The following is a 12849-nucleotide window of genomic DNA, read 5'->3' on the forward strand; positions in this document are numbered from 1 at the left end:
AGCCTGTCCAGATCTCTCTGCAGAGCCTCCCTACCCTCGAGCAGATCAACACTCCCACCCAACTTGGTGTCGTCTGCAAACTTACTGAGGGTGCACTCGATCCCCTCGTCTAGATCATCAATAAAGATGTTAAACAGGAGTGGCCCCAAAACCGAGCCCTGGGGGACACCACTCGTGACTGGTCTCCAACTGGATCTAACTCCATTCACCACAACTCTTTGGGCCCGGCCATCCAGCCAGTTTTTTACCCAGTAAATTGTGCGATCATCCAAGCCTCGAGCAGCCAGTTTTGCCAGGAGAATGCTGTGGGAAACGGTGTCAAAGGCCTTGCTGAAGTCAAGGTAAACTACATCCACAGCCTTTCCCTCACCCAATAAGCAGGTCGCCCTGTCGTAGAAGGAGATCAGGTTTGTCAAGCAGGACCTGCCTTTCATAAACCCATGCTGACTGGGCCTGATCATCTGGTTGTCCCACATGTGTTGTGTGATGGTACTCAGGATGAGCTACTCCATCAGCTTCCTGGGCACCGAAGTCAAGCTGACAGGCCTGTAATTTCCTGGAACATCCTTCCGACCCTTCTTATAGATGGGCATCACATTGGCCAGTTTCCAATCTGTTGGGACCTCCCCGGTCAGCCAGGACTGCTGGTAAATGATGGAAAGCGGCTCGGCGAGCACCCCAGCCATCTCCTTCAGCACCCTTGGGTGTATCCCATCCGGTCCCATAGACTTGTGTGTGTCTATGTGATGCAGTAGGTCACTGACTGTCTCCTCCTGGAATGCAGGGGGGTCGTTCTCCCAGTCTCTGTCTTCTGGCTGAGGAGGCTGGATTCCCTCAATACAACTAGTCTTGTTATTAACGACTGAGGCAAAGAAGGCATTAAGCACCTCAGCCTTCCCCTCACCACTTGTTACCATGTTTCCTCCTGCATCCAGCAGGGGATGGATACTCTCCCTGGTCTTTCTTTTGCTACTGACACACTTCTAGAAATATTTCTTGTTGTCCTTGATTGCTGAAGCCAGATTAATTTCCAGCTGGGCTTTAGACCTCCTGATTTCCACCCTGCATAGCCTCACAGCATCTTTGTAATCACTGTGAGTGGCCAGCCCTCTCTTCCAAAAGCTGTTAACTCTCCTTTTCTCCCTGAGTTCCAGCCAAAGCTCCCTGTTCAGCCAGGGTGGTCTTCTCTGTCGCCAGCTTCTCTTACAGCACCTGGGGACAGCCTGCTCCTGAGCCATTAAGACTTCCTTCTTAAAGAGTGCCCAGCTTTCCTGGACCCCTATACCCTTCCCTTGGGATCCTTTCAAGCAGGTGCCTAAACAAGACAAAGTCAGCCCTTTGGAAGTCCAGGATATTAGTTCTGCTGCCCTCTCTCCTGGCCTCTCTAAGAAGAGAGAACTCTATTATTTCATGATCGCTGTGCCCTAGTCGTCCTCCAACCACCACGTCATCCACCAATCCTTCTCTGTTCACAAAGAAGAGATCCAGCAGGGCACCTTCTCTGGTTGCTTTTCTCACCAGCTGCGTCAGGAAGTTGTCTCCCACACATTCCAGGAATCTCTGAGACTGGTCCCGCTCTGCTGTGTTGTATGTTCAGCAGATGTCTGGGAAGTTAAAGTCTCCCACAAGAACAAGGGCAAGCGATCATGAGATTTCTCCTAAATGCCTATAGAATATTTCATTACATTACATTTACTGTAATGACTACAAAAGCAACTTAGACGTCTCAGGGTTGATCCACTTGCCCATACATTTGAGATGCCATGGGGTAACAAGCCTTGTCTCCAGCTCTTGTTCCAGAAGGCCATTGGTCTCTTACTGTCCATGACCTTGTGCAGTTGTCTCTCCTAACCGGAAGCATCTGAAATGGCCATAGACACCTTATGATTTCTGAAGTACACAGCACTGCTAGTACAAATGCAGGCACCTATGTTCAGGCATTGATCTCAAATAGAATCTCTTCTATTTCGTTATTAAAAGACAATTTCTGAGAAAATAGAAAAATATATCAATCCATCTGGAGTAATAAATGCATAAAAAGAAGCTAGAAATGCTTTCAGGAATATATTCATTTCAGTAAGTCTAGTAAGCATTGTATTTCAAATTTTGCTATACTTTTGTGTAGTGTAGACATAATTCCCATGCAATTAAAAATATATGTAGAAACAGATGTAGTCATTTTGTACCAGCAGATTTTCTTGTAAGCCTTTTAAAGCCAATAATGTTATACCGAAGAGCAAATTTTCCCCAGCATTCCGATTCCCCATTCCATTTCCAATTACTACAAAATATAACATTATTTATAGCCTGAAATGTATTGTACAACATTCTTAGAACTACAGTACATTTGCCAGACCTCATATACATGATGTTACAAATACCTGCCTCCACTCCATACTACCTTATCTACAATAGTTCTTTTCAGCAGTTAGATGGAAGCCAGTTTTTGTTACTTGTATCAGACTATCTCCTCCAGTGCACACTGCTGAATATTTAATAGCCAAACATCCTACACTTCACAGATACCAACAGATGTAAACCATCTTTATTTGCTACACATTACATGGACTTCTTCCACAGCAAAAGATGAAGAGTCATATGAATAATTTTGAGCCAGCTATAATACATCTGCAACAATCCCCAACAAACCCATGCACACAAATGGGATAATTTGTCTACTGAAAGTCAGAAATTGTTACTTTAACTACACTTCTCTCACAAGATATCCTTCCCTACTCCCAGTCATGCTTTAGAATCTTCTCAGGAAAGTCTAATCAAAATGAGCCTTCTTATATAACCAATACGGCAAATTGAAAAACACTTACGGTTGATGTGATCAATATAGTATACACCAATCTGAGGATCATATGCAGCTTCCCATCCCCATGGCAGCTCATCCCCAACACAATCCGCAAATGACAAGGGCTTTGTTAACCTAAAACCAAAGAAACAAGTTAATGGTATAGCTTTTCTCTCTTCCATACATACATTTGTTATTCATATTAATTCCTATTATGACAGAAGCTAAAGAAACATAGGAGGAAGAAAGGAAAGTAAGTTGTTTTCTCCATCTTAAAGTTGGCTCTTGTTTTTTCCGTATTCCATCCTTCTGAATTAATTAACTTCAAGAACATAATATAAGTCATTGCATAAGTACAGGCATTCAAGTGAGAAATTCACAGCAACATCTTCCACATTTGACAGTTTAAAGTTAAAAAATAACCAATAGCTTGTAAAAGAAAAAAAAAAATCTACACTCCTATTTGTCCCCAGAAGAACTGGACACTTCAACCCCGAGTCTGTGATGAGAGTTCAAGATTTCAAGGTCATCTTCTCTAATGACCACAGACAGGATACTCAGAAAAGAGCATACAACCATCTAAGATGCAGTTAGCAGCACTTACCAATCCACATACTTGAATAAAATAAGCAGCAGTGTGGAAAAGGAGTGCATAGAGTAGACATTTTATAAGTAACATTTAATGGGCCTTCAGATGTTCATATGGTGCCTTTTTAGGAAGACTAAGTTTTTCATTTTAATAATGGAGTGCCTATTTGTGACAAGAAATAGATTGATAATAATACATGGGCTCTTTTCCAACTGAGGCTGAGCAAAGCTTTACATCATCATATTTTTGCCTTTTTTTTTAAAAAAAAAAAAAAGAGAGTTTCCTATTGATAAACCCACAGATAAATACCATGTCTGATATACTGACACATTTAATAGGAAGAACAAGAGATTTAAGTTTTTATTGGCACCATAGTGACAATAAGATTAGTACATAGCCAGAGTTTAAATTAAAAAATCCCCAGAGTAAGATTACCAAGGGCAGTTTGTGGGACACATGAGCATCACCTCCTTTGCTCACTGCTGCTTAAGTTCTATCACCTTAACTGTTTTTTCATCTCATCACTAAAATTCTATACAAAAAGCTAAAACCAATTCACATAAGCTTTTTGTTTCAGTATTTTTTCTTCAATTAGTTTCTGACCAAAAGAAACTGGTTTATTGACATTTTTGTGAGAAATGAAAGAGAATAGTACATTTTACTTTCTACAAAATGAATGGGCTTTTTTGTATAGAAAACGCTACATAGAAAATACTTTACAAAACTATTGAATTAAATTTTTCTTACAGCTGAGAAAACAGAAATTTGAGCACAGGTTTGATTTAGAAATCATTGTCCCACAAATATATTATTACTACTGATGGATCTGACCTATCAATTCTTTAGGTAGGGCAACACTTTAGTCCTCCAAACTAGGGTTGCAGAAATTACAAAGAACCAAGCTCTTAAGATCCAAAATCTCTGCAGAGTATAGACAGATTTATTTTTTTTAATTGTAAGTATGAATCCACTTTCTCATGTTTCTCCAAAGCTTACAACATCCAGCATTACTTCAAAAATTACAGTTTTGTTTGCAAATAGTAACAGCTAGACAGAAAGAGATGGCTCTTAGGAAAGCAGGAGGAGCCTTTTAAAGTCAGGATAATGCACACAATCACAGTTCAGCCAGGCTGTCCAGAGCACGCAGCCGACTGAACACAGGGTACCCATGTCAGAGAGTTCCCAGGCCACTACTGCTCAGAGGAAGCATCAATCACATAAAGCAATAGCCCTTTGGTGGGTTTGATTAGTCATGTGAACCTGTGCCAACTACTAGGGCACATCTCGCTGTGAAGAAAGTCCTGCCTCAAATCAGATTACAAATGTGGATTTTCAGAAGAGATTTCTTAAATTGATTAAAAAAAAAAATCATAGTTCAACGTCATTCTTTGCCTTAATGTTATAACATTAACTCAAAACACAACTCTTGTAGCTCAAGTAGAAAAAATATTTGAAATACCATATAGCAGAGTTGGAATCACAACAAACTCATATAAATATGGCCAGATGGTCTCTAATAAATTCATTTAGAACTTGCATAAAGATTTAATACTTTCACCAAAAATACACACCACAGTTATCAACAATCACAAGATGCGATTTTTAAACCACCTCTACAGGAAGGATATGAACACAGTACTATCCTGGCTTTTCATCTGCACTCCACACCAATTTTATTCTTAATCAAATACTGACTTCTTACTATTATAGTGCATTCTGCAGGTTAGATCACGGACCACTCTGGCCACGCGGATGTTTTGTCCAGTGTTATCACCTGTCAGAAATCAGACACCGTGAGAATGAATAGCAGCCACTCTCTCAACCCAGACACTCCATAAATTAAAACAACACTAAAAAACCGTGGAAAAGTACTTGAGTGACTCACTCTGGACCTTAAACAAAAGAAGAAGAGGGAGACAGAGGTCCTGAAACACAGGCAGTACTGAACAAGTTATTTTATGAATTCTGCTCTGCTGGATCATGCTTGGACATCACAGCCTTAAGATCTGAACTATGTCAGGAGAACTGTTCCTGAGTAGATTTTTAAAACATGAAAAGGTTTGGATAACAGGATCACAATTACTTAAGTGTGTTACATCTCCATAACTCTCTTTTTTGTTCCAGAGTCTTTTAATAGCACAAGATTTTCGAGCCCGACATGGACTTTTACAATTGAGCAGCAACCAGCACAAGGTGGTATCAGACTGCTTAGGGCCCTCAGAAGTGTCTCAACATAAACAGTATCTACTTTCAAAATATGTATGGCAAATGGATGAGATTAACATGACATGAAGTAACATGCAAGAGAAAATTTGCAAGACAAAAGTTGAAAGCAAAGAGAGCTAATGAGATGTAATTGGAAAGGAGATAATATCTAGGAGCAAGGACTGAAGGAATCCTGTCTGTGTGAAGATCATTACCTGTGACATAATAACGTATGATAGACAGACTGCCATTACATACATTAACCCTGACCCAAGAAAAATGAGGTTTATTGCACCATAATAGAGGATTAAGTGCTGTGTCTCAGGGTACTGACATTCTGAGGTAGTTTATAATACTTTTTCAGTTTGTCATCATCAATTTATATATTCTTAAAAGAATGCTGATACTCTAAAAAGGATGACTTAAAAGTCCACATTTAGTATATTATAAAGTTTAATTAGATAACAAAAGGTGAGGGTTTTTAATGCATATCATTATGCTCAAGTATTCTCACCTATGGGCACTTTTTTTTTTTTAACCTTCTAGAACTCCTTCCAAGTGAAGGCTAATTTATTAGCCTTTAACTCATATATAACATTTTTATGTACTCAACCCTATACGGCTGCAACACTCCCATTTCAGCATATGGATTGAAGCATACTATCTGGACACCCCCTGGACAAGGAAGCATTCTGTAATTCCATTATGTAAACAATACATAATTATGTTATTGCCAATCACTTCACAGATGCCCTGGGAAACCTAGGAGACAAATACAACTTACAAACTGAGAAGCTGTATTACCACCTCAAATTCACGTTTTTCTTTAATGCTTTCAAAGTTAGCTAAAATCTTAAAATGTAGATTCTATAATGATATATGAGTTACTAACAGTTGCTATTGCATCTGCACCCATGCCTGTAAGAATAGGTCTGTATATACATCTAAATAAAGAGGCTGATAATACTGTAAAATGGAACTGTTACTAGAGATTGTCAGTGCAGTATTGTTCCATTTGGACAACTTTCCTCCTTGACATACTCCCTAGACCACAAAAATACATAGAAGAAAGGTTTCATCCCAAGGTCAGGGTCCACAAAAAAAAAAAATTTACTACATATACACTAGTAAATACTATCTTTCTGTCAAGCTATGGAAAGTCCATAGTATTTCACACTTCTATGATCTAAGATTATCGATATGCTTGTTTTTAAAAATGTGTATGCATATTTATGTATATACATACACAATATACATTACACAAGAGTAATGATGCATTCTGCTGCATTCCTTCTCTGACTCCTTTTTTCTCCAGATCCATTCAGGATTAAATCAATTGTAACACTGAACCAGAGGTTATCCATATTATGATTTGGACTTTACTTTATCAATAGGAAACTCTGGAGTTTGGTCTTTGCTTTCTTCTAAACTCAGCTGATACCAGTATCACTGACCTCCTTAGCATACTTCAAGACCTGATTTTATCCACACTCTGAAGGACTACATGAGTACAGCCTGACATGTTTTGCCCAGATATAACTATCTGCATCAATTTTGTAAGACTGATCTATTGTGATTTATAATATATGTGGTGGAGGGTGTGGGGAAGAGAGAAAGGTTACAGAAGGTTACAGTAGGCAGATCTCAGAAAACAGGGGCGGGGTAGGGAGGAGTGGGAAGAGACACACACCCCCAATCCCATCCCTCCCCCCAAATCTGAGGTACATAAATACCTGAGAATTATGAACAGATTCATCTCAATCTCTTTCAAAATCACTTCCAAGAATACCTCCTTTGCTGTGTGGTGCTTGACCTGCAGTCAAGACTTGGGAGTTTTGAATTCAATTATAAGTAGGGCCAATGCTCAACTTCTATGGCAACTTCAACACACATTTGAAAACTTTCTCCAAATCTCAATTATCCCTACCCAAAATGACCTGATGTTCTTTGCCATCTAGCAAGATCTTGTGTGACACTTAGATGTTGCACTCATTAAATTTCACACCCATTCATTCTCATATATAATGATGTATGTTACACATTATTAATTTTCTCTTACAATGCAGTACTTGCTAGTACTTCTAGACAGAAACCATTCTGAAAAATATACCTCTTCTCCACACACTAGGAATTGAGAAGACAAAACCTGAATTACTATTTAGATGTGCAGGAATGAGCATCTATCAAAACGTAACAGAAGAAACCCAATGATGGAAGGACTATGTGCACACTTACCTGGAATCTGGCTCATTTAACTACATACACCATTACAGAAGGGTGTACAGATGACTTACCAATAACACAATACAACAGTAACACAAAATTTCCTCTGAGCACTTCCCCACAAATATTTTCAGTTAGCACAATGACACATAACAGAAACATATGACCAGCAACAGCTAATTTCTTATTTTGCAAAAGGACGAATGAAAGTATTTAACTCTTATTTTGATCCAGTAGCTCAAGACCAGCAAATGTAAAAATTTAAATCAACTGATCAGGAAATGTATAAAGAGAAGAGGAATGTTCCAAATTTTTCACTAGAATTCCTGAATTTAGTGCTCAAGTCAGATCTTAAAAATCAATTCTTCCCCAACTTTCTAATTAATGCTATAGGCATTGTGACTTCAAAGGATCTATAAACACGTCTTTGAATCCCATCCCAAATATCCTCCTAAACATGGATTTTACTCACTTCAGGCACCAAAGATGGATTTCTTATACAAAACTCAGGTGTGTAATTCATCTCATTAACTTCAAAAGTAATTTATCTAACCTGAATTACTCCTTTAGCTTCCCTAGAGAAGCTGATTCACCACATCTATTTAGATTGAAGATGAATCACACTGAAGGTTTCCTTGTTTTTCTAATGACTACAGAAGTCTGAATGCAAGGCAACTAAATTTAAGCGGGATGAATGCTATACCAGGCAGCAGGCAGAGTGCATACAGAACTGCAAACGAGACAAAGCTGTAGCTCCACATTGCAGGTCAGAGTTAAAGAGAGGCATTGCCGCTCCATATGGCTGAGCTCAGTATCCATTAACAGCATGAAAATTACATCAGGAAGACAATTTTCTCTTCTACAAATTACAGTGGCTGAAGCTGCAACCAAATGCATTTACTTTCTATTAATAATACTGATGTCACTTTCCTAACTTTTGAAAGTGGTAACTGGCCGTTTACCTGTAGAAAGGGGCAGCATTTGCATGCCCATAAAACACCTTTTTGCCATATTCTTTGTTCATTCAATTCTATAAACTAGCAAACGCCACGCACAATCTCTCTCCTCTTGAAAAAGCTCATTCGTGAGTCTGTTGTCAGGACTTCAGCTTCTAAACACCATGTTCTTAACACAGTAGTACCTCCCATTCAGATACCAGCCCAAGACATTATGTACAACCTTTGTATTGCTTAAGTACGTTCTCTTTTAATAAGGGTATTATTAAGATATACTGCATCTTTATTAGAGGTATTACTTTGAAAGAGTAACTAAGTGGACATCAGTACCACATCAGAACATATCAAACAAGGAGTAGCATGGTGGCAGCCCATTTTAGAATACTGGTGTAAAATAAACCATGGTAAGGTCATGGATCTCTTTACCTTGTTCATAAGCATACAACCAAATGTTAACAAATGCCTACATTTAAAAGACAGCAAACATGCATGTTATCTTTTCTACACCAATATAGAATTACTAAGAGTAGTTCAAACACCATATCACCCCATTCTGTAATTATGAAAAACTCCAAATAACATTAAGTTATGCTGCTTTATGCCTATAGGCACTAGCATGTGCACCATTAATCTGCTTGTTTCATATTACACATGCATGCACACAACAGTATAATAGGTTTACAGTCAATCGTTTCTAGCATTTACACGTAACAGTCAGCAGTACAACAGTACCCCAACTTCGCCTTTTTACACACAACTGGATACTCTAACTGCAGAAAATAAAGTCAGTGTGGAGTTATACATTTTTAGGAGACAAAGATTTTTTAACTCCATCAGCAAGTATTTCCTGGATACATGTAATGAATTTTCACTTGTCTTCCAGATTTCAGATTATTTTGCTCCTGATAATACAAATACAGGTAAAACAGTCAAATTTTTATAAAAAGAATGGAAATTTGAGATATTTAGGCACTGATTATAGTTTTCTAAAAAAACATACAGGTATATAGTATCTATTTTTAATAGCTTGCAATTTCTATTGTATGATTCTTCTAAGCCCCTGAACACTTACTACAGGCAGCAGGCCCTAAAGAAATATGCTTCTTGGGTTTTAGAGGGTTTTCTTGATAAATGAAAATGTACACACATGCAGATAGGGAGTTATACTAAGAAACATACGTAAGTTCATCACCTTACAGCAACACAGAATGGCTAGACATTATTTGGGTATATACTACCAGGATAATGGGCTCTCACAACTATTTTACAAGCTCAGAAAATTGGTTTCCAGTACTGAACTCGTACTGACAGTGGTTTACAACATCTCCCATATTACAGGTGAGCTGTGTGTTCACATACGTAGGACTAGACCACATTCAATGATGTTTCAGGGAACGAAGACTTTGAAAAATACAATTTCCATTAAAAGATTCTTGTCTAGCTAGCCAGCAGCCCAGGTGAACACAATAGTGTGTTCAGGAAGCACACAAAGATCAAGTAGAAAGTAAAATCTAATTGTTTTCTGTCCTCGTAGGATTTGGGGTTTTTTTTATAGAGTACTGAATAAGCTGTTTCTTCTCTGTAATTTAGGCAAAGTACATCAAGGCTGTTTTGAAATGCTTTGCTGAAAAGGGCAGTGTGCTGAACGGTGTCTTAGTTCTCAGAGCCCTCCAGAGAGACAGTTGCATTGATACTACCATGTGAAATGGCAGTATCAGCCCATTATTGGCCCTGACTGCTACTGCCAAAAGGCCTTCCTGACGACCAACTCGGTTTCATACACTACCATGACACACAACCATTCACCATATTCAGTAAGTACTACTTAGAAATAAGAAGATGATACCTCACCAATGACTGGCTTTGAGACAAGCACCGACCACAGCAGAAAACTGTACTCCATTCCTCAAATATTTTCCAGGAACTACTCTTCTTGATTGAGTTAAACATTTAACTGCCAGGGCAAGGATGAAAACAAACCAACTAACTTTTCTTCAACCTCACTACAACAAAAAATCCTAAATTCCATATATTTATACATAACTTCTACAACATCAAAAATCAGAAATCTGACAAAAGTTCTTAGTTTCCAATATCTATTACAAATATAGCCACTTTTAAGCCAATAGTCATGTATTTACTAGAAAAGATGAATTGTACATAGAGAGCAACAAGTTCCTCAGAACAAAAATCTACTTATAACTGCAAAGAATCTGAGTCCACTTATTTTAACAGCAGCACAAGTCTTCAAAAAATATAACCTGATAATAAAAATAGCTGATCAAAAAACCTGCTACAGAACAAATGCTATCTCTTTAGACAAATAAAGGACATATATTTGGGGTTTTTTTTGCCTTAGAGGGGTCAGTAAAATCTGCAGAAGTAGTGAACCAAACTAAAAAACAAGAAACACACCAAGTAAACAAAGGGGAAAAAAATAATCAAACCAAAACAAATTAAAAAAAAACCTTACATGGTGGGACACCAGTTTTCCCAAACAACACCTTCCTACTTCACTTAGCAGTTTTGCAAGTGTCCTGCAAAATCATCAGCAATTAAGTGCTTGCAATATATTAACAAGAATTACTATCCCTTTTATTTAAATTCTACACATCTCCAAACTCCCTAAAGCTTTATGCAATACAGAAAAATTAAGGATGGAAATATTCAGGTCCTCTAAAAGATCTTGCCCATTCCCTCCACAGAAAAAACACAAAACAGGGAACTCAAATGCATACACACAAAAGGAAGCAAGCAAACGGAAAACACACAAGATTTCAGAACAGGAGGCAGAAGATAGGGGGAGGTGAGCACAGAGACAATATCCTGCCTTCCAGCTTACCCTTAGATGTTATGTGCATGTTAATGACTGACATAAAAATACGTTAGAATTGCAATGAAGCAGAGCATAACTGCCTCTTCCCGGTTACAAAGGGGTTAACATCAGCTCAATGTCAACTCAATCTGTTCCTTCACAGGTGCTTCTGAAAAAGCACATGAACTAAATAGCTGAGACCCAGAAGGGGAAGAATGCTTTGGGAAGGAAGGGACCCACACCCTCTGGTTGCAAGACCAGGTCAAACTGCCTGCTGGCATGTTTTTTTTGTTTCCTTTTCCTTTTGATTATGATAAACTGTTCTGGCTTTCCACTTAACAATTACCATAGTGAAGAAAAAAGTCCCACGCTGAACACAGCTATACATTTTGCTACATCATTTTATCATTGAAGGTACCGAAAGAAACCAAATACTTAAGTGAAAAGGAGAACCACTATTTTCCAGCTCAGCATACTAGCTATTTGTTTCTGTAGGGCAAGAACCCCCAACCAAATCACCACTTTTAATTTGTTTATCCCTTTAACATTGCCAAGTTCAATGCAAAGATGACATTTTGGGGGGGGGGGGGGGGGGTGTCGCAGAGGGGTGGAAATGGGTAATGCCGTGAATGTTTTCTCCTGCGTTTTTCTTTGACACAGCAGTTGGTCCTGCACTGGTATGTAAGCACTATAATATTAGACACCTGGAATGTGAGGAATGTCTGATAACCATACCCTAGCACAGGGATAATTCCACAGCCATAAACTAACGATACGACCTTTGAGCTTCCCCCGGAAAGCTGAAATGCAGTGACATTATGAAAAGGCTATTATGTGCAGTGTTGCTATAGGTTATTTGTATATACAGGACTGTACACTGTTGATAGAGGGAAACCATGTTGTCATCAATTGAAAACACTGTTAAGAAACTTAGCTATTAGTTTTAATCTGAATCCATAAACACCATTACGTTTTCCCAGTAATTTTAAGTGTTCCAAATCCTACAATCTCTACCTGCAAACTTCACTTGGAAATGTTTCATTTACCTGTCTTGTACCACTCTGCTTCTCATTTCATACATTTATCAAACAATTGCTCTACAATAGGAAGATGTACCCTTAGAAATACACAAGTAAAAAAAAAAAAAAGGAAAACAACGACGACCCCAAACAAACAGAAAAACAAACCTAGTCAAGCACTGGTTTGTGAAATTCAAAAAAGGCACAAACTCTGCAATAATTTCCATATGCAAAGAGTAGCA

At 38.3% G+C, this 12849-nt stretch overlaps 1 protein-coding gene across 2 annotated transcripts in view; it reads right to left on the minus strand.

The window, feature by feature from the left end:
• WWC2 (WW and C2 domain containing 2) overlaps nt 1-12849 on the minus strand; it is a 105564-nt gene that overhangs the window by 66740 nt on the left and 25975 nt on the right. For both annotated transcript variants that reach the window (XM_074866414.1, XM_074866415.1), the window contains exon 2: nt 2826-2935. In XM_074866414.1, coding sequence (XP_074722515.1) covers nt 2826-2935 — 110 coding nt within the window. The remainder of the gene's footprint in view (nt 1-2825; nt 2936-12849) is intronic.

The sequence above is a fragment of the Strix uralensis genome, chromosome 4 (genome assembly GCF_047716275.1).
Source record: "Strix uralensis isolate ZFMK-TIS-50842 chromosome 4, bStrUra1, whole genome shotgun sequence".
Taxonomy (NCBI): domain Eukaryota; kingdom Metazoa; phylum Chordata; class Aves; order Strigiformes; family Strigidae; genus Strix; species Strix uralensis.